General features: G+C 40.1%; 1 protein-coding gene across 1 annotated transcript; it reads right to left on the minus strand.

Annotated features, from left to right (window-relative positions):
- Positions 1-226: 226 nt before the first annotated feature.
- LOC101358333 (taste receptor type 2 member 39-like) lies at positions 227-1,403 on the minus strand. The gene has a single exon (XM_004382421.2). The coding sequence runs from the start codon at positions 1,277-1,279 to the stop codon at positions 227-229; it is 1,053 nt and encodes a 350-aa protein (XP_004382478.2). The 5' UTR covers positions 1,280-1,403.
- Between the last annotated feature and the right edge of the window lie 23,732 nt (positions 1,404-25,135).

Genomic DNA, 25,135 nt, shown 5'->3' on the forward strand with positions numbered 1-25,135 from the left:
GCAAGTAGAAGTAGAAATAGAGGGTCCAGGCAAATAGTATGTTAAGCATCACTAACACTGTGCCCATGAAAAAAAAGAGAAGAGTGAAGATCAATCTCCTACACAAAAAACTACATTGGGTGATAGGATCAGGGTAGGTTTGGGGGAGAGAAGAGGAGGGAACAGAGGTCTTGGGAGGAAATGAAGAGCTGAGGGACCAAGTCCCATGGTGCTCCCTGGGTGCTGGTCACAGAGTCTGCCCTTTTAGGTAGAGATGAACTCGGTGCTGGAACCTTTGCCAGGCTCTTCTCAGGCTAGGGTTGTCCAAAATAAGCAGAACTGAGTGGCCAGCAGGGTAGCCCGCCATGATGATTTTGCACAAAAGTATCCAAGGACTGGTGATATCAAAGATATGGGACATATAGAGAAATACAGCAACAGCATTGAAGATGTAGAGAGTGAGAAAGTAGCTGATGGCTTTGATCGCCCCCATGTGGGCCTGCATGCTGGGGTCCCTGGAGCCAGTGGCATTGCTTTCCATGTTCAGGGTGTGTTTCCCGAGGGAAGCTATCAGCAGGGTGGTTGCCAGGATGAACACACTGAGAGGAAGGCAGATGCCCAGGTTATAGAGAAGGACAAGGTTGACCATGTTGGTCTTAGTGAAGTACTTCTCCGTGGAGTTGGAGGAGTGTATAAAAAATGTGTTGATACAATACATAGGAAAGACGTCCTTCATGAAGAATGCACTATACCCCAAGGAAATGAACACGGATAGCCACAGAAGCCAGGGCATCCATCTGGAAATTCTCCATTTCAGTTTGAGGAAAAGAGGGTAGGAGAAGTTTGCAATCTTCACAAAATAGAAGAAACTGAGCCAGGCAGCAAACCAGAGACTACAATAGTTTAAGAATATAGAGCTGATGTTCAATGTATCATATACCACAACTTGATTATAAAAATGTGGGAAGATTGAGCTGACAGTGAGTTCTAGCATCGTGAAGATCTGGAGAGCTATTCTGGATATGCTTAGAGAAAACAGGATCCTGCCACTGGTGGAAACTGCCTTATTCCGAACCCATTCGGCTGCATTTACAGCTATGATGAATCCATTTGCAATGATTCCAATGACGCACTCGGTGCCTAAGATGGTGAAAATGAAGGCGAAGAAAAGTGGTGAGAGTTGGTTTTCCCAATAGTCACAGGAGTCGGTCATCCTCAGTCCTGACTCCGCGTTGGTGTGTGGAGGGAAATGTCTCCTTGGTCTGATGAATACTGCAAGAGGAAGCAGCTGATGCATCATTTCCAAATCCACTCCATTTGCTTATATCTACATTCCTAGCTCTAAATCTGGAGATGCAAACGATGGAAGGATTTGGTTTCTAATCCTTTCCTTGTTTCTGGACATGTTGGTATCAATTCAGCCAGGGCCCAGGCCAGGACTTCAGTAGGGCCCCCTTTATAAACTGCTAATATGGTATTGAGAGCTACCAATACAGACATCACTCCTTGATCTTTCTACCTGCTCCAAACTGGACGCTTGCCATCTTAGGCTCTCCCTCTTCATTACACTGGGGATTCTATTTACTTATGCTTATGGGGATTTCCTGGTTCCCATGGTTTCCTCGTTTGCTGGAACACATACCACAGTTGCTTCCAGAGAAAGGGTGCATGAGATACATTTTTTGAAACTTGCATGTCTCAAAATATCTTTATTTTATCTTTCTATTTAATGGTATGGCTTTGAATAGAATTCCTGGTTGGAACATATTTTTTTTTTGTTTTGAATAAACAGCTTACAAAAGAAAGGAGTTTTTATTTTACATAAAATATTGTCTAAACTGAGTCAAGATTTTCATTTATGATACCAATAAAAGGTTCTTAATTAACCAGTTTAAGAGAAGACAGCTTACCTAAAGTAAAAACACAAACAAACAGCAAACCTATGTTATCCTGGGATTCAGTAACTGTGCAATCAACTTTCAAATGGAATCAAACGAGTTCAATTCAACTGTCGTGTTAAACAAAGCAAAACACCTTGAATTCCCTGGATTTCCTACTTCCATTTCTCGCCTGAATGTCTTCACATCACCTATTCTTATGGGACGGTTACTGCTGTTAGCTGCAGTCCAGTCAATTCCAGTTCACGGGGACCCCACGTGTGCAGGATAGAACTGTGATCCAGAGGGTTTTCAAGGCTGTGACCTTTCAGAAGTACACTACCAGGCCTGTCTTCTGAGATGTCTCTGGGTGAGTTTGAATCACCAACCTTTTGGCTAGTAGTCAAAAGCGTAACAGCTGTGCCACCCAGGGATCGTATAATACACCTATTCTTGAAGGCTTATCATTATTATTGTTATGATTCTCTCAGTCTTGATTTGGCAGTATCTTAAGGTACACAGAGAGGTACTATTTATTCATTCAAGCCCCAGTGTTCTCCGAGGGTCACTGAAAATTTTTTCCTTAAGAATAGCTCTCTTTGGGAATGCCCTTCTTGACCAGTCCTGTTTGGAAAGCTTGACCAAGTCATAAAGCTTCCATTGGCACATATTTTTCCTTGGAATTTCCTAAATTTTGAGTGAAGTTCTTATAAAAGAGCAGAATAGACACAGATATACACCAGTGGAATGCAGATGCCACAAGAAGTTGTGTCTATAAGCATCCAAGAAACCCTAAGAAATGCCTGGGATTACAGAAGATCAAAGAGAGAAAGATCGTCCCCTAGTGCCCAGACAGATATATACATATATATATAGAGAGAGAGAGAGAGAGAGAGAGAGAACTGAGCTCTGTTGATTCCCTGAATTCAGACTCATAGCTTCCATAACTGTGAGAGAGTAAACTCCTATTCTTTAAAGCCACCCCGTTTGTGGTATATTTTATTACAGCAGTCCTAGGTAGAAGATGCTTTGTCACTGATATTTTTCTGAATAATGTATTTTTTCAATATCTTCTTTTATCTCTCCTATCTTTATAAAATTGCCTGCAGTGTTCTTCAGAGTTGCATTTTATGGCCAATAAATTTGAAATTGCTGACATTTTCAATGGATTCTGTGGAGAATGCTCTGCTAAAGGGAGGCCATTCTCAATTCTAACTTTTTTGTACTAAGTTGTGCGAATATTTTAGCTTCCATTCAGAAAAACACTTTCTTCAAAATATTTTAGAAGACAAAGTTATCAAATAAATTTTCTCTATTCATGATTCTTTTGAATGTTTCACCAAATTTATATTGTGCAAAATTGTAGCCCTTTTCAATTTTGTTCACTTGTAGTATAGAATATGCATTTATTTAATCAAAAGCAATAACACCATAAAATTCTTTCTAGAGGGTGAGTTATTCTAAAGCATAATTATTAAACTTTGAAATTCAATCTTTTACACCATTGAGCTCTCATAGTTTAATTTGTTTTTTTCTTCCCTACTTGTGTAGGGATAAATGTCAATATTCAATGTCTTCCTGTTCATAAGTAGTTTCAATAAATTTTAATTTACTAACAGCTTTAAAAGCAGAAATTTTTTTGTGTTCCATTTGTTGAATCCTTTGATTACAAATTACCTCTAATTCCGCACAAAAGTAATCAAAATTTAGAACAATTGTTTACCAAAACATTCAATGTCTTTGTAGCAAATTTAGATTAATTTATAAAGTAGTTTTTTGAAGACTCACTCATATCTAAAATATGGTTGATGAGAGAAAGCAAAGGAAGAAAAAGTGAACACCATGCTGAAGTATTTTTGTTGGTCAATATGAGATGCTTTACACAAATTTTATAGATCACTCTGCCTATAGAAAAACAAATTACAAAGTTTTGTCAACTACAACTTCTATTTTGCTTGATAAAGTATCACAGCTTGTTTGAATGCTTTTTTGAATTGTATTTGAATTACAAACAATCCAAATTATCTTTCAGCTTCATTGGTTTCTTAATTTAGGAAAAATATTAGTTTTCATTATGACAATGTACTTCACTAAAATTTGTATTCATATTGTAACTGCAAAACACATAATTTTTATTGTCAATGTTTACTTTTTTCGTGAGTTTTAATAGCACTCACTAGAATATCAGCTATTTTATGCTCAACAGAAAGATTTTTCCAAAGTTTTATTTTTCTTTCATGAATTGAATGAAGACAATCTAATCACTATCTGAATTAACTGATTTTTCTATTTGAAAGACTCGATGGAAATGATATAAAACTGACATCATGTTACTGAGAATTTTTTGTTCTACTAATGAGCCCAAGGAGACCTATTTGTGCAGTAGTTAAAAGAGTTTGGCTGCTAACCAAAAGGTGGGCAGTTGCAATCCACCAGCAGCACCTTGGCAACGCTATGGGACAGTTCTACTTTGTCCTATAGGGTTGCTATGAGTCAAAATTAACTCAATGGCAACGGGTTTGGTTTTGTTTTTTAATGGACCCAACACATTAATAGCTGTGTTATGGATTGAATTGTGTCCCCCCAAAATGTGTGTCAACTTGACTAGGCCATGATTCCCAGTATTGTGTGGTTGTCCTCCATTTTGTGATCTGAGGTAATTTTCCTATGTGTTGTAAATCCTAATCTCTGCCCGTGGTTAATAAAGCAAGGTTAGGTTATGTTAGAGAGGACTGGGGTGTTATGCAACACCCTTACTCAGGTCACAGCCCTGATCTGACGTAAGGAGAGTTTCCCTGGGGTGTGGCCTGCATCACCTTTTATTTTGCAAGAGATAAAAGGAGAGAGAAATGAGTAGAGAGATAAGGACCTCATTTCCACCAAGCAAGAAGAACCAGGAGTGGAGTGCATCCTTTGATCTTGGGGTCCCTGTGCTGAGATGCTCCTAGACACAGGGGAAGATTGAGGAAAAGGACTTTCCCCTATAGCCAACAGAAAGAGAAATTCTTCCCCTGGAGTTGGCACACTGAGTTAGGACTTCTAGCCTCCTAAAATGTGAGAGAATAAACTTCTTTTTGTTAAAGCCATTCATTTGTGGTATTTTTGCTATAGCAGCACTAGATAACTAAGACAAACTGTCAATTAATTTCTTTTGTATATGCATAAATAAACTTAGAATTAAAAATGTAAAAGTTGGAATTGAAATCATTATTTGGTCAAAATGAAAAGTTGTATTCTACTGAGATAGGAAATGTACCTTCTGCAGATATGCAGAAAAGTGTCATCTTTAGGTATCATCTTTTTAAAGTAACAACTAACCTTTGAAGTAGATGCTGATGCTCCTTCAGCAGACTGGGGTCTGAAGTTTTCAGGTGATCAGGGATATTATTATAGCCACTATGACAGATGGTAAGTGACAACAAACATATTGTGAAAATTACATGTTGGTATGGATTGAGTGTCCCCCCAAAAGCCATGTAACCCCTGTACCTGTGAAACTTGTTTGTGAGCAGGGTCTTTGCAGATATTATGAGCTATGTTAATATGGGGTCATACTGGAATAGAGTGGGTCCTGATCCCATCTGAGTGGTGTCCTTATAAAGAGGAGAAGAGACACAGAGACATAGAGGAAAGACAGCCATGTGAAGATGTGTCTACAAGCCAACAGACACTCAGGGCTACCAGAAGCTGAAAGACACAAAAAAGGAACAAGTCTTAGAGTCTTGGTGAAAACATGGCCCTGCTGACACCCTGAATTTGAACTTGTAGCCTCCAGAACTGTGGGACAATAGTTTATGTTCTCTGAAGTCACCAGTTTATGGTACTTTGTTACTTCAGCCCTGAGACACTAATACCCATGTCCATTATCAATTTTTTGAGAGGTGAAAATCCAGTACTTAATTTTTTATGATCATGCACTTTGTTGTCTTGAGCCCATTATGCCAAAAAGTTTATGCAAAGAGCCAAATACTAACATAAATAAGGAGTTGCAAACTTGCACATAAACAAAACGACAAAATATCATAGCAGGAACATTCTGGCCCCTGTCTCTGTGCCCCCTGGCAGGAGTCCTCTGCCTCTATTCCTTACACCTTCTCATGCACACCTAAGCTCTAATTTCTCCTTTTTCCCACTGATTTCGCTGGTGGCCTGGAGGCTCCTCACCAGTCCTAGCCCACAGCAGGAGCCATGGCGAGTCCACCTGGCAAGGGTGGCAGCAGGGTTTACTTTCCTGCCACCACCTAAGAGCAAAAGAGGTGGAGTTGGCGGTGGGCTCTTTAAGATTTGTTAGAGTGTTTTTAAGAACATGGAAGTCCAATCAGCCCTTCAGCAAAATTAAAATGCATAAAGTGAAATTAAAAGTATTCTACAGTAAAAGATTTTTATTAAAAAAAAGCAACTGTGAATATATAAACAAGTCGGAAAGAAGATAGATGCATTTTCCAATGTATCTATGGGCCAGTGAATTCCATCTTTTTACAGAAATTCTTAATAAAACTCCACTGAGCGGGAAAGTTTTGCTAAAAATATTTCTGGACTGAAAGTACCCCCCAAAACAGTATACCAAACCTAACCAAACCAAACAAAAGCTCATGTTGGAAATAAAATTTTTCTTCCCATCTGGAAGGAGACACGGGAAGTAGGTGAACATGATTCCTGGGATCACCATCTTTGTGTGTGAGTGGAACACCCTTGTGTCTCATGCCAGTGCTCATAAGAAAACATGTGACGCAGAGGAAATATTCAACAATTAGCAGGACTGGGTGACTGATTCAGTGGATGTCAGCCAGCATCTGTCCTCAGCTTCCCCAGAGCTTGTGTAATGGCTAATGAGAGATTGATACCATGTATGTGCCCAACAGCAAGGATTTCTTCTTTCCAAGAGTGATCTTATAATTCTACAACAGAACCTAATGTCGGGATCTCACTATAGTACCATGTCTCTAGGAGACCAGCCAGCCACTGGATAGAATAACGATTGCATTGGACCCTTTGGCCCTGGAGGGTCAGTGGTTTGTCCTTGCTGAGATTGATACATATTTTACATATGGATTTTTCTTTCTTGCCTGCAGTGTCTTGGCAGCACCACTATCCAAGGGCTCACAGAGTATCTGATTTTTAGACTTGGGATCCATATAATATCTCCTTAAATAAAGGGAACCTTTTTTTTTGGTGAAAAAGTTGCCACAATTGGCACATAATCAAGGTACAGTTGGTCTCCATTATTGTGGAGTCTGTATTTGTAAATTTGCCTACTTGGTAAAATTTATTTGTAACCCCAGATCATATGGTCTACTATGCCAGCAATGAAAAATTGAAGAGAAATGGAGTTGCATTCACTGTCAAAAAGAACATTTCAAGATCTATCCTGCAGTACAATGCTATCAGTGATAGGATAATATCCATACAACTACAAGGAAGACCAATTAATACGACTATTATTCAACTTTACCCATCAACCACTAAGGCCAAAGATGAAGAAACTGAAGATTTTTACCAACTTCTGCAGTGTGAAATCGACCTAACATGACAATCCGGATGCACTGATAATTACTGGTGATTGGAGTGCAAAAGTTGGAAACAAAGAAGAAGGATTCATATCTGGAAAATATGGCCCTGGTGATAGAAATGATGTCGGTGATCTCATGAGAGAACTTTGCAAGACCAATGACTTCGTCATTGCAAATACCTTTTTTCAACAGCATAAACAGTGACTATACATGTGGACTTCTCCAGATGTAATACACAAGAATCAAATCGACTACATCTGTGGAAACAGATGATGGAAAAGCTCAATATCAGTTAGAACAAGGTCAAGGGCCAATTGTGGAACAGACCATCAATTGCTCATATGCAAGTTCAAGTTGAAGCTGAAGAAAATTAGAACAAGTCCCTGAGAGCCAAAGTGCGACCTTGAGTATATCCCACCTGAATTTAGAGACCATCTCAAGAATAGATTTGATGCATTGAACACTAATGACTGAAGACTAGACAAGTTATGGAATGACATCAAGGACATCATACATGAAGAAAGCAAGAGGCTTTTAAAAAGACAGGAAAGAAAGAAAAGACCAAAATGGATGCAAGAAGAGACTCTGCAACTTGCTCTTGAACGTCGAGTAGCTAAGTCAAAAGGAAGAAATGATGAAGTAAAAGAGCTGAACAGAAGATTTCAAAGGGTGGCTCAGGAAGACAAAGTAAAGTATTACATTGACCTGTGCAAAGACTTGGAGTTAGAAAACCAAAAGGGAAGAACATTCTCAGCATTTCTCAAGCTGAAACAATTGAAGAAAAAAATTCAAGTCTCGAGTTGCAATATTGGAGAATTCTATGGGGAAAATATTAAACAATGAAGGAAGCATCAAAAGAAGATGGAAGGAATACACAGAGTCACTGTACCAAAAAGAATTGGTCAATGTTCAACCATTTTAGGAGGTAGTCCAAAAGAATGCAGAAATTATAGAACAATATCATTAATATCACACACAGTAAAATTTTGCTGAAGATCATTCAAAAGCGATTGCAGCAGTACATAGACAGGGAACTGCCAGAAATTCAAGCCAGATTCAGAGGAGGACGTGGAACCAGGAATATCATTGCTGATGTCAGATGGACCCTGGCTGAAAGCAGAGAATACCAGAAAGATGTTTACTTATGTTTTATTTACTATGCAAGGGAATTTGACTGTGTGGATCATAACAAACTACGGATAACATTGGGAAGAATGGGAATTATAGAGCACTTAATTGTGCTCATGAGGAACCTGTACATAGATCAAGAGGCAGTCATTAGAACAGAACCAGGGGATACTGCATGGTTTAAAGTTAGGAAAGGTGTGTGTCAGGGTTGTATCCTTTCACCATACTTATTTAATCTGTATGCTGAGCAAATAATCTGAGAAGCTGAACTATACGAAGAAGAACGGGGCATCAGGATTGGAGGAAGAATCATTAACAACCTGCGTTATGCAGATGACACAAACTTGCTTGCTGAAAGTGAAGAGGACGTGACTCACTTACTGATGAATTTGAAAGACCACAGCCTTCAGTATGGAGTACACCTCAACATAAAGAAAACAAAAATCCTCACAACTGGACCAATAAACAACATCATGATAGACAAAAGATTGAAGTTGTTAAAATTTCTTTTTGTTTGGATCCACAATCAACACCCATGGAAACAGCAGTCAAGAAATCAAACAAGGCATTACACTGGGCAAATCTGCTGCAAATAAATAAGATCTTTCTAAAGTGTTGAAAAGCAAAGATGTCACCTTGAAGACTAAGGTGTGCCTTACCCAAGCCATGGTGTTTTTAATCACCTCATATGCATGGGAAAGCTGGATAATGGATAAGGAAGATTGAAGAAGAATTGACACCTTTGAATTGTGGTTTTGGCAAAGAATACTGAATATACTTTTAGACTGCCAAAAGAGCAAACAAATCTTTCTTGGATGAAGTACAGCCAGAATACTCCTTAGAAGCAAGGATGGCGAAACTACCTCTCCTATACTTTGGACATGTTGTCAGGAGGGATCAATCCCTGGAGAAGGACACTATGCTTGGTAAATAGAGGGTCAGTGAAAAAGCGGAAGACCTTCAACGAGACGGATTGTCACAGTGGCTGCAACAATGGGCTCAAGCATAACAACGATTGTGAGGATGGCTCAGGACGGGGCGATGCTTCATTCTCTTGTACGTAGGGTCGCTATGATTTGGAACTGACTCGACGGCACCTAACAACAACAACACCCAAATGAATACTCTCAGCACTTTTGTGGTCATTCATAGGCATGGGAATGTGCAAAGCAGTGAAAAATTTGAGTTGTCCTATGTGCATGATCCCAGCTGAGACTGAACAAGGCGACGCCCCGCCTTCTCGTTTCATCTCTCATACGATAAAGAAAAACAAAAACAAGCTCTTTGTGGACTATTTAGTGCCACATTTTTGAATTTTTTGTGTGTTTTTTTTTGCTGGTAATTTTGCTGTTTAAAATGCCCCAAATGTAATGCTGAAGTGCTGTCTAGTGTTTCTAAGTGCAAGAAGGCTGTGATGCGCCTTATGGAGAAAATACATGTGGTGGATAAGCTGTGCTCTTGACTGTGAGTTCAATGTTAATGAGTCAACAATACATATTAAATGAGATATCTTTAAACAGAAATGCATTAAGGCAAGTTTATGTATGAATTCCTTGACAAACATTTTGTGACTAGAGGCTTGCAGGGACCAAGCCCTGTATTTCCCCTGGGAGCAGCAGTTTGGTATTCACTAATTCAGTGTTCACAATGACTTTGTAGAATATAGTTACTGTGAATAACCAGAACTGACATATGTATTGTTCTTTCCATTAACTAAACCACCAGGAAACTGCTGGCCTCTCCTAATAACATGCTGGAAATGCCTCACAAATGAGTAGATAAGGAGATGCTTGGGGATCATAGGCTTTAGGGTTATGGTAATGTCCTTCAAGATGTGGCATATTTTTTGAACCAACGGTCATTAAAGGGTGATGTGTCCTTGATAGCTGAACTATATTGGTCTAGGAACCCAGGGCTGGAAGTCGCCCCTCTTACCATCACTTTTAGTTGTGTAGGTGTTGGGTGATAGGGTATGCGCTAAACACTTTGACTATGTAATGCCAGATTATTCCCCAAAAGGCTGTACCGAATTATACATTCCCAGCAGCAGTGGGTAACGGTTTCCATATCCACTTATTCCTCACTTATCTTGCTTACTGTGAGGAAAGACAAGTGCATAGACACAGGGTTTGTGACCCCTGGTCAAGTGCCCAATGATCCTGCTATTCTTAACTCCTTTCTTTGTCACTAGTAGGAAAGAAGAAAGGTATGAACATTTGAGGACTTCCAATTAGCTGACCTTTCAGATAGAGGAGAGGCAGCTGGACGTCATTGGACTGAAATGGGGGAGATTAGGAAACTTTCCCAGTTCTCCCCTTGCCTTTCTGTGTGTCTCTGGGATACTTGCTTATCTTCTCTCTGAGCATTTTCCCTCTTTGTCAAATGGTGAGAATAACTCCTGCCTTTTCCCACTCCTTAGTCTCTGGGGAATGATAACCATTACATCACACCTGAGAAAGCTTCTTGAATGACCAATACTCTCAGATCTTTGGGGACCTGGGCAGGTGCAGCAATAAGTTTGGGGGAAAGGACACAGATAGGGCACTAAGAAGTTCATGTTACAGTTGACCGAGATGCCCATAGACTCCGAGGTAGTTCTCCTCAGAGGGAAGATTCTTAAAGTGAAGGACAGAGGGGCCAGACCAGAGCATCCAGCTCAGGTTATTATGCTCAAAAGCTTCTCATCATGTGCTTTGTAGCCGAGTTCATGGTACATGACTTCATCATCAGAGCATATATTCATGGCTGATGCAACTTTAGCTGTCCCTTTTATAGTTTCATTTTCTGAAGAGGGAAGCAGAACTACATCAGGAGAGTTGACTCCACATCACAAGACTTACGGGCTTCTTACTCAGGCGCCCCACACTGTCTTCACCTCCCTCTTACTGACTCTGGTGCTCAGCTCCCTCTCTCAACCTCATGTGTATACGTACACAAGGCAGGACAGTTGTGCCCCTTCCCTCACACTGGGCCTTATCCCTGTGCCCCCTCACCCCTGTTGCCCTCAGCCCCTTCCTGACTTCCCCTTTCCCCTTTGGCCTTTCCTGATGGTCCCCCTTATCTGACATGAGTGGCCAGTCAGGCAGAGTCTTCACTGATGAGATGTTGCTACTTCCCAGTAGAAGTTCCTTGTGCATTGACCACACAAACAGGCATGTAGATGAAACTACCGAAAGGGTAAATAAAGCCCTGGCTGACAGTGGTGTTGGCTCTAACCTGGGGAGAAGAAGGCCGGGAAGAGTTAGAGGGCAGATGTGACTGAGGCGGCCCTGGATTTGAGCCATGAAGTAATGTGAGCCCCTATTAGGGCACCTGAGCTATGAGGCACCACAGAGATCTCCTACAGCTACAATGCCCCCAACTCTTTCACTCCACACTCAACTTTAGTGGCACATTGGTTAAGCTTTCAACTGCTAACCAAAATGTGGGCAGTTCGAATTCACCAGTTGCTCCTTGGAAACCCTTTGGTGAAGTTCTACTCTGTCCTATAGGGTCCCTGTGATTTGGAATCAACTGGACAGCAATGGATTTTTTGGGGACTTGGAACCATCTTTATCTGCTGTGTTCAACTTTAATCAGGATTATTAAAAATGAAAAAAGTTCTTTGTTATTTATTTATTTATTTTTGGTATGGTGAATGACTAAAGTTTAAATTTTGGTCTGAAGGCTTCATCAGACATCACATTTGTTTTCTGTTATGGAGTAAGACTTTGCCTCTGAGAGTGTTATTGTAGCCACTGGGTCTGGCTGGCATTTAGCTCACCAGTTGATTTGTGAGGGGATCCCATGCTTTTTGTTTCAACAATGTAATGGATGATTTAGCCTGTGGCTGGGTGGGCTTAGGGCATCTGGTGGCTGTGGCTCGGTCTGGGCTGAGGTTACCCAGATTGGAGCTGATGAGAAATGACTTAAATTAACATTCATTCTGTGAACCAAGCACTTACTGATGAAGTTCAAAGACTGCGGCCTTCACTATGAATTATACCTCAATATAAAGAAAACAAAAATCCTCACAACTGGACCAAAAAGCAACATCATGATAAATGAAGAAAAGATTGAAGTTGTCAAAGACTTCATTTTACTTGAATCTGCAATCAATGCCCATGGACACAGCAGTCAAGAAATCAAATGACATATTACATTGAGAAAATCTGCTTCAAAAGACCTCTTTAAAGTGTAGACATTAGTGAAAGAGTAACACCCTCAACAAGATGGATTGACAAAGTGACTGCAACAATGGGCTGATACATAACAATGATTGTGAGGGGGGTACAGGACCAGGCAGTGTTCCGTTCTGTTTTTCGTAGGGTCGCTATGAGTTGGAACTAACTCGATGGCACTTAACAACAACAATAACAACAAAGTGTTGAAAAGCAAAGATGACTTTGAGGACTAAGTTGCGCCCGACCCAAGCCATCGTGTTTTCAATCACCTCATATGTATGTGAAAGCTGGGCAATGAATGAGGAAGACTGAAGAATTGATGCCTTTGAATTATGGCGTTGGTGAAAAATACTGAATATACCATGGACTTCCAGAAGAACAAACAAATCTGTCTTGGAAGAAGTACAGCTAGAATGCTCCTTAGAAGTGACGTTGGGGAGACTTTGTCTCAAGTACTTTTGGGATGTTAGCAGGAGGGACCAGTCCCTGGAGAGGTATATCATTGTTGGTAAAGTAGAGGGTAAGCAAAAAAGAGGAAGACTCTCGATGAGATGGATTGATACAGTGGCTGCAACATAGCAACAATTGTGAGGAAGGCGCTGGACTGGGCAGTGTTTTGTTCTGTTGTACATAAGGTCCCTATGAGTTGGAACCAACTCGACGGCACCTGACAACAACAGCTACAATGATATATATTCACCATTGCTTGCAGTTTGGTTCCAATTCCAAGATTATATATAATTGAAGAAACCTATCATGGTTCCCATAGAAGATTGATGAAAATGATATTAACAGGTAGGATTGGTAGAAGAGGGCAGCCACCAAATAATTTTTTAAATGATAGGCATTTAAGCTGTTTACACTCAGTGTGATTATCGATAGGTATGAGTTTGTTGCTGTCATATTGTTTTCTTTCTTTTTTTTTTTTGGTGCTAATGTTTTCTTTGTTCCTCTGGCTTTCCTGTGCTGAGTTCCTTTTTTGTGTGTATTTTCTTTTCATATCCTTCATTAGTATAGATTTTGTGTTTACTGAGTCTTTGTTTTTCTTCTTTTTTATTTTGATGAATAGGTTTGTCAACTTTATTTATGGTTACCTTAATTTTACCCTTACCTTCCTCAGTTTGAACCTGTCATTTATTACTTGATATCACCTTGACTTTCTCTCCATTTGAATGTCTTATACTTTGTCTTATTCATCTAGTGCTGCTATAACAGAAATACCAAAAGTGGATGGTGTTAACAAAGAGAAGTTTATTTCCTTACAGTAAAGTAGGCTAAAACTCCAAATTCAGTATGTCAACTCCAGGGAAGTCTTTCTCTTTCTGTTGGCCTTCTCATCAATGTTTCCCCGGACTAGGAGCTTCTCTGCACAGGGACCCTGGCTCCAAAGGACACACTCTGCTCCTGCACTGCTTTCTCGGTGGTATGAGGTTCCCCTGTCTCTCTGCTCGCTTCTCTCTTTTATATAACAAGAGATTGCCTCAGGATACAATCCAATCTTGTAGATTGAGTCCAGCCTCACTAACACAACGGCCGCCCATCCTCCCTCATTAACATCATAGAGGCAGGATTTGCAACATGTAAGAAAATCACACAATACCAGAAATCATGGCCCAGCCAAACTCACACACAGTTTTGGGGGGACATAATTCAATCCATGACATACGTACACTGTTTATTCCCCCTTTTATAGTTTTGACTTTGTCATCATTTACAGATTGACATCTCTGTGTCCCTGTTTTAAGTCTTTTAGCTTTGTTCTATTATTGATGGTTCTTTACCTAGGTTGGTATCTGGTTGATGCTGTTTTGTGTTCTAAACTTCGACTGTTGTCTGATATTGTTGGTTCTCTAACTGAAGGACTCCCTTTAATATTTCTTATGTTTGGTTTGGATTTTACTAATTCCCTTAATTTCTGTTTATCCAGAAAGGTCCTAATTTTGCCATTGTATTTGATAGAGAGTTTTTCAGGATATATTATTCTTGGTTGGTGGTTTTTTCTTTCAAGGTTTTGTATATGTCATCCCATTGCCTTCTTGCCTGCATAGTTTCTGCTGAATAATCAGAATTCTGTCTTATTGTTTCTCCTTTGTAAGTGACTTTTCATTTTACTGGAGTTTCTCTCAGGATTCTTTGGCAAGTGTGGTTATGATATGTCTTGGCTACTTTTTTTGGGAGGTCTATCTTATATGGGGCTGTTGAGCTTCTGTGGTCATCTTTTCACCTTTCATGGTATTTGGGAAGCACTCTGCCGGCAAATCTTCAACATTCTTCTTCGGGTTTTCCATTTTCTCCCCCTGTTCTTGAACTCCTATCACTTGAAAATTTTTGCTCTTGATTGTATCCCACAGAATTCTTAGGTTTTCTTCATTCTTTTCTCTGATTTTTCCTCAAATAAAGTGGCATCCATAGATTTTTCTTCTATCTCACTGATTCTGTCTTCTGTTGCTTCAAATTTACTCCTAAACCCTTCTATTGAATTATCCATTTCTGAAATTTTATCATTTAACTTTAGGATTTCTAGTTGCTGTTTTTGTATGATTTCTAAGTCTTTATTTATTTTGACATTTTATTCGTGTGTTATTCTCTTGAATTCTTCTATTGCTTTGCCTGTGTTTTCCTGGATTTCGGCTATGTTTTCATTGATTTTGTCTTTGTCCCCTTGATCTCTTTCCTAATACCTTGGAGTGCCCTAAATGTTAGTCTTTGAATTCCATAGCAGGTAGTTCCACTGACTTTTCTTCTATCAGAAGGCCATCTGATTCTTTATTTTGGTCCCTTGCTTGAACCATCTTGTACTTATTTTTTATATGTTTTGATATTGTTTGCTGTCTCTAAGACATTACAGTATTATTTTCTTTATTTATTGATTGCATGTTCATTTGTTTCTTCCTGCTTTTATGTTTTGTTTTGATATGTTAGGGTGGCCAGGCCAGGCATGTTTTGCTGCTTCCTCGTCTGCGGGCACAATAGTTCTCACCACTTTGTCTGGGTGGGCAGATCAACAGCAGGCAGGGTGAGCCTGCTTCGCTGTACACTGGTTTGGCAAGGTAGCTGATGGTGGACTGGGTGAGTGCTCTCTGACCCCTGATGTTCCAGCATTGTGGGAGTATTCACAGTTCCTCACAAGATAGACAAGGGTGTTGGATGCAGAGTGATACGTACTCACTTCCCACTGTTCAGCAGCTGGGCAAGTGGCAGGGGGGCAGTGCTTGCTTTGTGCAGTGGTGGACCTGAGCTTTGGGGATGCTTTAGCTGTGGCAGCACATCAGGGGTTGGTGGAAAGTGTGCTGGCATATGGGACTAACCGGGATTGAGAAAGAAAATAAAACAGAGAGAAAGGAAAGAAAGGATAACTGGTGATGGAGGTAGGGCCACTGGAAAGGGAGGAGGTGGCATATGAGGCTAGATGGGAGGTAGAAAAAAAGAATGAAAGTAAAATAAAATAAGTGGCAGTGCAGTAGGGGTGAGGTGGACCCTGGGTAGCAGCAGGCCAGTGGCTCTCTACCTGACATGGTGTGCGGGATCTGTGTCAGTGGGGGGAGGTGGAATATGTGGCTAGATTGGAGGGAGAAGGAAAAGGAAGAAAGAGAAAAGAAAAGAAAGAAAGAAAAAAGTGCAGTGCAGTGGGGGCCAGCGAGTGGGGCCAGAGTGTACCCAAGGGCCAGTTGGAAGGGAAAGGATGTGATGTATGAAGCCAGGTGGGAGGGAGAAAGAAATGAAAGAAGAGAAAGAAACAAAAGCAAAGAAAATGAATGACATGGCAGGAGTAAGCTGACGGGGGCAGGAAGGACCCGGGGCAGCTGTGGGCTAATGTCTCTCTAGCCAAGGCATCAAGGTGTCACCTGACATGAATGAGTGGAAGTGATGTATAGGGTTCGGAGAGGCAAAGAAAGAAAAGGAACAAAGGGAAAAAAGAAGGAAAAAATGGCATAGCAGGAGCTGGGGGGTGGGGGTGAGTTTGACCTGGGGTGGCCACGGGATGGTGGTTCTCTAGCCAAGTGGCACAGCATGACCTGTTGGGAAGGGGTAGAGGTGGCATTTGGGGCTAGGTGAGAGGGAGAAAGAAAAGGAAGAAAGTGAAAGAGAAAAAAAAATACCACTGCAGGAGCTAGCCAGTGGGGGTGAAGCAGACCTGGGGTGGCAGCCAGCTGGTGTCTCTTTAGTGGAGCTGCACGGCATGTCTTGTCAGGAAGGAGTGGAGGTGGGGTACAGGGCAGAAGGGTGAGGGGCGGGAAAGTGTGTTTCTCTGGTTACCAAGTGCCCTATCTCCTGTTGGGAGCACCGTAAAGTTGCCTTCCTGTCCTCGCTGTCCTAGGTCTTTGATGGTTGTGCTTCAAGATGGCGAAGATATACTGAGTTAGCTGGCAGTGAACCTCTAGTCTGTAGCTCTCCTCGTTCTCTGTTCTCTGTCAGTTTCTTCTTCCATTGGTGCTTGATCTAGTTCTTTATCCTTCATTTTGTGCTTAAGGTTCCAGGATGGACATTTGTATCTGTTTTGCTTAGTTTTTGGGTCTTTGCTGCAGAGGGACAGCGTGGTGCATCTATCTATAGCACCATGCTGACCTCAAAATATCTTTTATTATCTCATGGGGTTAATCTACCCTCATTACTTTTTCTTTTTTTTAATTATGCTTTGTTGTTGCTGTTGTTAGGAAATGTTGAGTCGGTTCTGACTTCGAGCTACCCTATGTACAACAGAATGAAACGCTGCCCAGTCCTGTGCCATCCTCATGATACTTGTTATGCTTGAGCCCATTGTTGCAGCCACTGTGTCAATCTATCTCGTTAAGGGTTTTCCTTTTTTTCGCTGACCCTCCACTTTACTAAGCATGATGTCCTTCTTCAGGGACTGGTCCCTCCTGATAAAATGTCCAAAGTATGTGAGACTAAGTCTCCTCATCCTTGCTTTTAAGGAGCATTCTGGTTGTACTTCTTCCAAGACAGACCTATTCATTCTTTTAGCAGTCCATAGTCAACATTCTTCGTCAACACCACAACTCAGAGGCATTAATTCTTCGGTCTTCCTTATTCATTGTCCAGCTTTCACATGCATATGATTCGATTGAAAACACCATGGCTTGGGTCAGGCGCACCCTAGTCCTTAAAGTGACATTTTTGCTTTTTAACACTTTAAAGAGGTCTTTTGCAGCAGATTTGCCCAATGAGATGTGTCATTTGATTTCTTGACTGCTGCTTCCATGGGTGTTGATTGTGGATCCAAGTAAAATGAAATTTTTGACAACTTCAATCTTTTCTATCATGATGTTGTTTATTGGTTCAGTTGTGAGGGTTTTTGTTTTCTTTATGTTGAGGTGTAATCCATATTGAAGGTTGTGGTCTTTGATCTTCATCAGTAAGTGCTTCAAGTCCTCTTCCCTTTCAGCAAGCAAAGTTTTATCATTTTCATAAGGCAGGTTGTTAATAAGTCTTCCTCCAATCCTGATGCCCCATTCTTTTTCATATAGTCCAGCTTCTTGGATTATTAGTTCAACATACAGATTGAATAAATAAGATGAAAGGACGCAACCCTGACTCACACCTTTCCTGACTTTAAAACATGCAGTATCGCTTTGCTCTGTTTGAATGACTGCCTCTTGATCCATGTAGAGTTTCCTCATGAGCACAATTAAGTGTTCTGGAATTCCCATTTTTCACAATGTTATCCATAATTTGTTGTGATCCACACAGTTGAATGCTTTTGCATAGCCAATAAAACACAGGTAAATATCTTCCTGGTATTCTCTGCTTTCAGCCAGGATCCATCTGACATCCACAATGATATCCCTGGTTCTATGTCCACTTCTGAATCCGGCCTGAATTTCTGGCAGTTCCCTGTCGATATACTGCTGCAGCTGCTTTTGAATGATCTTCAGCAAAATTTTACTTGCTTTTGATATTAATGACATTGTTCTATAATTTCCGCATTGGGTTGGATCATCTTCTTTGGAATAGGCATAAATATAGATCTCTTCCAGTCAGCTGGCCAGGTAACTGTCTTCCAAATTTCTTGGCATAGATGAGTGAGCACTTTCAACCGTGCATCTGTTTGTTGAAACATCTCAACTGGTATTCCATCAGTTCCTGGAGTCTTGTTTTTCACCAATGCCTTAAGTGTATCTTGAACTTCTTCCTTTAGTACCATTGGTTCTTGATCATATGCTATCCCCCGAAATAATTGAATGTTGACCAGTTTTTTTGGTGCAGTGACTCTGTGTATTCCTTCCATTTTCTTTTGATGCTTCCTGCATTGCTCAGTATTTTGCCCATAGAATCCTTCAGGACTGCAACTCGAGGCTTGAATTTTTTCTTTAGTTCTTTCAGCTTGAGAAATGCTGAGTGTGTTCTTTTCGGTTTTCAAACTCGAAGTCTTTGCACATGTCATTATAATACTTTACTTTGTATTCTTGAGCTGCCCTTTGAAATCTTATGTTCAACTTTTTTACTTCATTAGTTCTCCCATTTGCTTTAGCTACTCGACCTTCAAGAGCAAGTTTCAGTGTCTCTTCTGATATGCATTTTGATGTTTTCTTTCATTCCTGTCCTTTTAATGATCTCTTGCTTTCTTCATCTTTGATGTCCTTGATGTCATTCCATAACTCATTTGGTCTTAGATCACTAGTGTTCAACGCTACAAATCTATTCATGAGATGGTGTCATTTTTGTTTTATGGAGCTGTCTAGTCTTTGGCTGAAGGGTGAACCTCAGGAGAGACTTCAGTACTGAGTTAAAAGGGTGTCTGGGGCCATACTCTCGGAGTTTCTCCAGTCTCTCTCAGGCCAGTAAGTTTGGTCTTTTTTTGTGAGTTAGAATTTTGTTCTACATTTTTCTCCAGCTCTGTCTGGGACCCTGTATTGTGATCCCTGTCAGAGCTGTTGGTGGTGGTAGACAGGCACCATGTAGTAGTGCCGGGCTCAGGCTGGTGGAGACTGTGGCAGTTGTGGTCCATTAGTCCTCTGGACTTAGATTTCCCTTGTGGTTTTGGTTTCCTCATTCTCCCTTGATACAGACAGGGTGGGACCTGTGGAGTATCTTAGATGGCCACTCACAAGCTTTTAAGACCCCAGATACTACTTAACAAAGTAGGATGTAGAATATTTTCTTTATAAACTATTTTATACCAGTTGAGCTAGATGTCTCCTGAGACCATGGTCCCCAGCCCTCAGCCCAGTAATTTGCTCCCTCAGGGAGTTTGGATGTGTCTATGAAGCTTCCATGACCTTGCCTTGTTCAAGTTGTGATGGCTTCCCCAGTATTGTGTACTGTCTTACCCCTCACAAAAGTTACCAGCTATCTATTGTCTATTTAGTGTTTTTCCCTCTCCACCCCTCCCTTCTCTCGTAATCATCAAAGACTGTTTCTGTGTGGGAATATTTTAATGTGTTTTTTTGATGGTGGTCTCATACCGTATTAGTCCTTTTGTGAGTGACTTATTTCACTCTGAATAATGTCCTCCAGATTCATCCATGTTGTGAGATGTTTGGCAGATTCATCATTGTTCTTTATCTTTGTGTAGTATTCCACTGTGTGTATGTACCATAGTTTGTTTATCCATTCATCTATTGATGGGCACTTAGATTGTGCCCATCTTTTTGCTATTGTGAATAATGCTGCAATGAACACGGTGTGCATATGCCTATTCATGTGATGGCTCTTATTTCTCTAGGATATTCTTTAGCAGTGCTTTACTTATCTGGGGCCTCTTCCCTTTCCACATAAAGTTAATGATTAGTTTTTCCATTTCTTTAAAGAATGCTGTTGGTATTCGGATTGAGATTGTATTGTATTTGTAGATTACTTTGGGTGGAATTGACATTTTCAGTGTTGAACACTGCTATCTGTGTTTTTCCATTTATGTAGGTCTCTTTTGGTTTCTTGCAGTAGTGTTTTGTAGTTTTCTTTGTATAAGTCTTTTAAGTCCTTGGTTAGATTTATTCCTAAGTATTCTATTTTTTTAGGGGCTATTATAAATGATATTGCTTCCCTGATTTCCTTTTGTAGTTCTCTTTATTGGTGTATAGGAATCCAACTGATTTTTGTATGTTTATCTTGTATCCTGTTACTCTGCTGAACCTTTCTATTAGGTCTAGTAGTTTTCTTGTGGAGTATTTTGGGTTCTGTATGCATAGTATCATATCATCAGGGAAAAGGAACAGTTTTACTTCTTCCTTACCAATTTAGATGCCTTTTATTTCTTTTTCTTGCCTTATTGCTCTGGCTAGCAATTCCAGTACAATGTTAAATAGGACTGGTGAAAAAGGGCATCCTTGTCTTGTTCCTGTTCACAGGGGGAATGTTTTCAGCTTCTCTCTGTTAAGAATGATGTTGGCTGTTTGTTTCATATGTTGTTGTTGTTTTCAGGTGGCATTGAGTCAGTTCCAATTCATAGTGACATTGTGTGCAACAGAATGAAACACTGCTCAGTCCTGCATCATCCTCACAATAGTTGTTAGGCTTAAGCCCATTGTTGCAGCCACTGTGTCAATCCATCTTGTTGAGGGTCTTCCTCTTTTTCACGGACCCTCTACTTTACCAAGCGTTATGTCCTTCTTCAGGGACTGGTCCCTCCTGATAATGTTTCCAAGCTATGTGAGATGTATTTCTTGCCATCCTTGCTTCTAAGGAGCATTCTGGCTCTTCTTCTTCCAAGATAGATTTGTTTGTTCTTTTGGCAGACTGTGGCATATTCAGTAGTCTTCAACACCACTATTCAAAGGTGTCAATTCTTCTTCTGTCTTCCTTATTATTTGTCCACCTTTCACATGCATATGAGTTGACTGAAAATGCAATGGCTTGGGTCAGGTGCACCTTAGTCCTTATAGTGACACCTTTGCTTTTTAACACTTTAAAGAGGTCTTTTACAGCAGATTTGCCAAATGCAATGCATCTTTTGATTTCTTGACTGCTGCTTTTATGGATGTTGACTGTAGATCCAAGCAAAATGAAATCCTTGACAACTTCAATTTTTTCTCCATTTATCATGGTGTTGCTTACTGGTCCAGTTGTGAGGGTTTTTGTTTTCTTTACGCTGACATGTAATCTATATTGAAGGCTGTGGTCTTTGATTTTCATCAGTAACTGCTTCAAGTCCTCTTCACTTTCAGCAAGCAAAGTTATTTCATTTGCTAAACACAGGTTGTTAATGAGTCTTCCTCCAATCCTGATGTCCCGTTCTTCTTCATATATTCTGAATTCTCGGGTCATTTGCTCAGTATACTGATGGAATAAGTATGATGAAGGGATACAACCCTGATACACACCTTTCCTGACTTTAAACCACGCAGTCCCCCCTTGTTCTGTTCTGAAGACTGCTTCTTGAGCTATGTACAGGTTCCTCATGAGCATAATTAAGTGTTCTGGAATTTCCATTTTTCACAATGTTATCCATAATTTGTTGTGATCCACACAGTTGAATGCTTTTGCATAGCCAATAAAACACAGGTAGACATCTTTCTGGTATTCTCTGCTTTCAGCCAGGATCCATCTGACATCTGCAATGATATCCCTGGTGCTGCGTCCACTTCTGAATCTGGCTTGAATTTTTCGCAGTTTCCTGTTGATGTACTTCTGTGGCCACTTTTGAATGATCTTCAGCAAAATTTTACCTGCTCGTGATGTTAATAATATTGTTTGATACTTTCCGCATTGGGATGAATTATCTTTCTTTGGAACAGGCATATATATGGAGTTGGATCTCTTCCAGTCTGTTGGCCAGGTAGCTGTCTTCCAGATTTCTTTGCATAGATGAGTGAGCACTTCCAGAGCTGCATCCATTTGTTGAAACATCTCAATTTGTATTCCATCAATTCTTGGAACCTTGTTTCTCACCAATGCCTTCAGTGCAGCTTGGATTCCTTCCTGCAGTACCATTGGTTGCTGATTATATGCTACTTCCTGAAATGGTTGAACATTGACCAATTCTTTTTAGTATAGTGACTCTGTGTATTCCTTCCATCTTCTTTTGATGATTCTTTGTCTTTTAGTATTTTCCCCTTACAGTCCCTCAATATTGCAACTCTAGGCTGGAAGTTTTTCTTCAGTTCTTTCAGCTTGAGAAATGCTGAGCTCCTTCTTCTCTTGGTTTTTAAACTCCAGGGCTTTTTGCATGTCAGTATAATACTTCGGGAAATCCTGGTGGTGTAGTGGTTAAGAGTTATGGCTACTAACCAAAAGGTTGGCAGTTCGAATCCACCAGGTGCTCCTTGGAAACCCTATGGGGCATTTCTACTCTGTCCTGTAGGGTCACTATGAGTTGCAATCGACTCGACAGCAAGGGATTTGGTTTTTCTGGTTTATAATACTTCACTTTGTAATCTTGAGCCACACTTTGAAATCTTATATTCTGCTCCTTTACCTTATTGTTTCTTTCGTTTGATTTAGCTACTCGACGTTCCAGAGCCTGTTTCAGAGTCCCTTCTGACATCCATTTTGCTCTTTACTTTCTTTCCTGTCCTTTTAATGACACTTGTTTTCTTCATATATGATGTCCTTGATGTCATTCCGCAACTCATCTGGTCTTTGGTTATTAGTGTTCAGCGCGTCAAATCTATTCTTGAGATGGTCTCTAAATTCAGGTGGGATATACTCAAGGTTGTACTTCGGCTCTTGTTCTGACTTATGATATTAAGCTTTTCCATCGTCTCTTTCTACAGATGTCGTGGATTTGATTCCTGTGTATTCCATCCGGCGAGGTCTACATGTATAGTCACTGTTTATGTCGTAGAAAAAAAAGTATTTGCAATGAAGAAGTCGTTGATCTTGCAAAATTCTATCATGTGATCTCTGGCATCATTTCTATCATCAAGGCCATATTTTCCAACTACTGATCTTTCTTCTTTGTTTCCAACTTTTGCATTCTAATCACCAATAATTATCAGTGCATGCTGATTGCATGTTCGATCAATTTCAGACTGCAGAAGTTGGTAAAAATTCTTCAATTTCTTCATATTTGGCCTTAGTGGTTGGTTCGTAAATTTGAATAATAATTGTATTAACTGATCTTGTTTGTGGGCGTATGTATATTATCCCATCACTGACAGCGTTATACTTCAGGATAGATCTTGAATGCTTTTTTTGATGATGAATGCAATGCCATTCCTCTTCAAGTTTTCATTCCTGTCATAGTAGATTCTATAATTGTCTTATTCAGAATTGTCAATACCAGTCCATTTCGTCTCACTAATGCCTATGATATCAACGTTTTCATTTTTGACATTTTCCAATTTTCCTAGATTCATATATCGTACAATCCACATTCCGATTATTAATGGATGTTTGCAGCTGTTTCTTCTCATTTTCAGTAGTGCCATATTGGCAAATGAAGGTCTCGAAAGCTTGATGCCATCCACATCGTTAAGGCTGATTCTGCTTCGAAGAGGCAGCTCTTCCCCAGTCGTCTTTTCAGTGCCTTCTACCCTGAGGGGCTTATCTTTGTGCACTATATCAGGAAATGTTCTGATGCTATTCATAAGGTTTTTACTGGCTAATTCTTTTCAGAAGTAGACCACCAGGTTCTTCTTCCTAAGCTGTCTCAGTCTGGAAGGTCAGCTGAAACCTGTCTGCCATTGGAGACCCTGCTGGTATTTGAATACCGGTGGCATAGCTTCCAGCAACATGCAAGCCCCCACTGTACAACATACTGACAGACGCGTGGTGGTGGTTTTGTATAGATGTCCTTTATTATGTTGAGGAATTTCCCTTCTATTCTTATCTTATTGAGAGTTTTTATCAGGAGTGGGTGTTGGAGTTTATCAACTGCCTTCATCGGTTGAGATGATCATGTAATTCTTTTGTTTTATTTATGTGGTGGATTAAGTTGATTGATTTTCTAATGTTGAACCATCCTTGCATACGTGGTATGAAGCCCACTTGGTCATGGTGTATTATTTTTTTGATAAGATGCTGAATTCTACTGTCTAGAATTTTGTTGAGAATTTTTGCATCTATATTCATGAGAGATATTGGTCTGTAATTTTTCTGTTTTTGTGATGTCTGCCTGGTTTGGGTGTCAGGGTTATGCTGGCTTCATTGAATGAATTCAGAAGTATCCCTTCTTTTTGTATGTTCTGAAATAGTTTGGATAGTATTGGTGCAAGCTCTTCTCTGAATGTTTGGTAGAATTTTCCACTGAAGCCATCTGGACCAGGGCTTTTTTTGTTTATTTGTTGGTTTTTTAAAAATTACCTTTTCAATCTCTTCTCTTATTATGGGTCTGTTCAAATTTTCGACCTCAGTTTGTGTTAGTGTAGGTTGGTAGTATGTTTCTAGAAATTTGTCCAATTTTTCTGGGTTTTCAAGTTTGTTGGAGTATAGTTTTTCATAGTACTCTATTATGATCCTTTTTATTTCAGATAGGTCTGTTGTAATGTCATCCATTTCATTTCTTATTTGGGTTATTTGCATCCTCTCCTGTTTTTCTTTTGTCAGTTTGACCAATGGTTTTTGTTGATCCTTTAAAGAACCAACTTTTGGTTTTGTT

This window comes from Trichechus manatus, unplaced genomic scaffold, assembly GCF_000243295.1.
Source record: "Trichechus manatus latirostris isolate Lorelei unplaced genomic scaffold, TriManLat1.0 scaffold00093, whole genome shotgun sequence".
Taxonomy (NCBI): domain Eukaryota; kingdom Metazoa; phylum Chordata; class Mammalia; order Sirenia; family Trichechidae; genus Trichechus; species Trichechus manatus.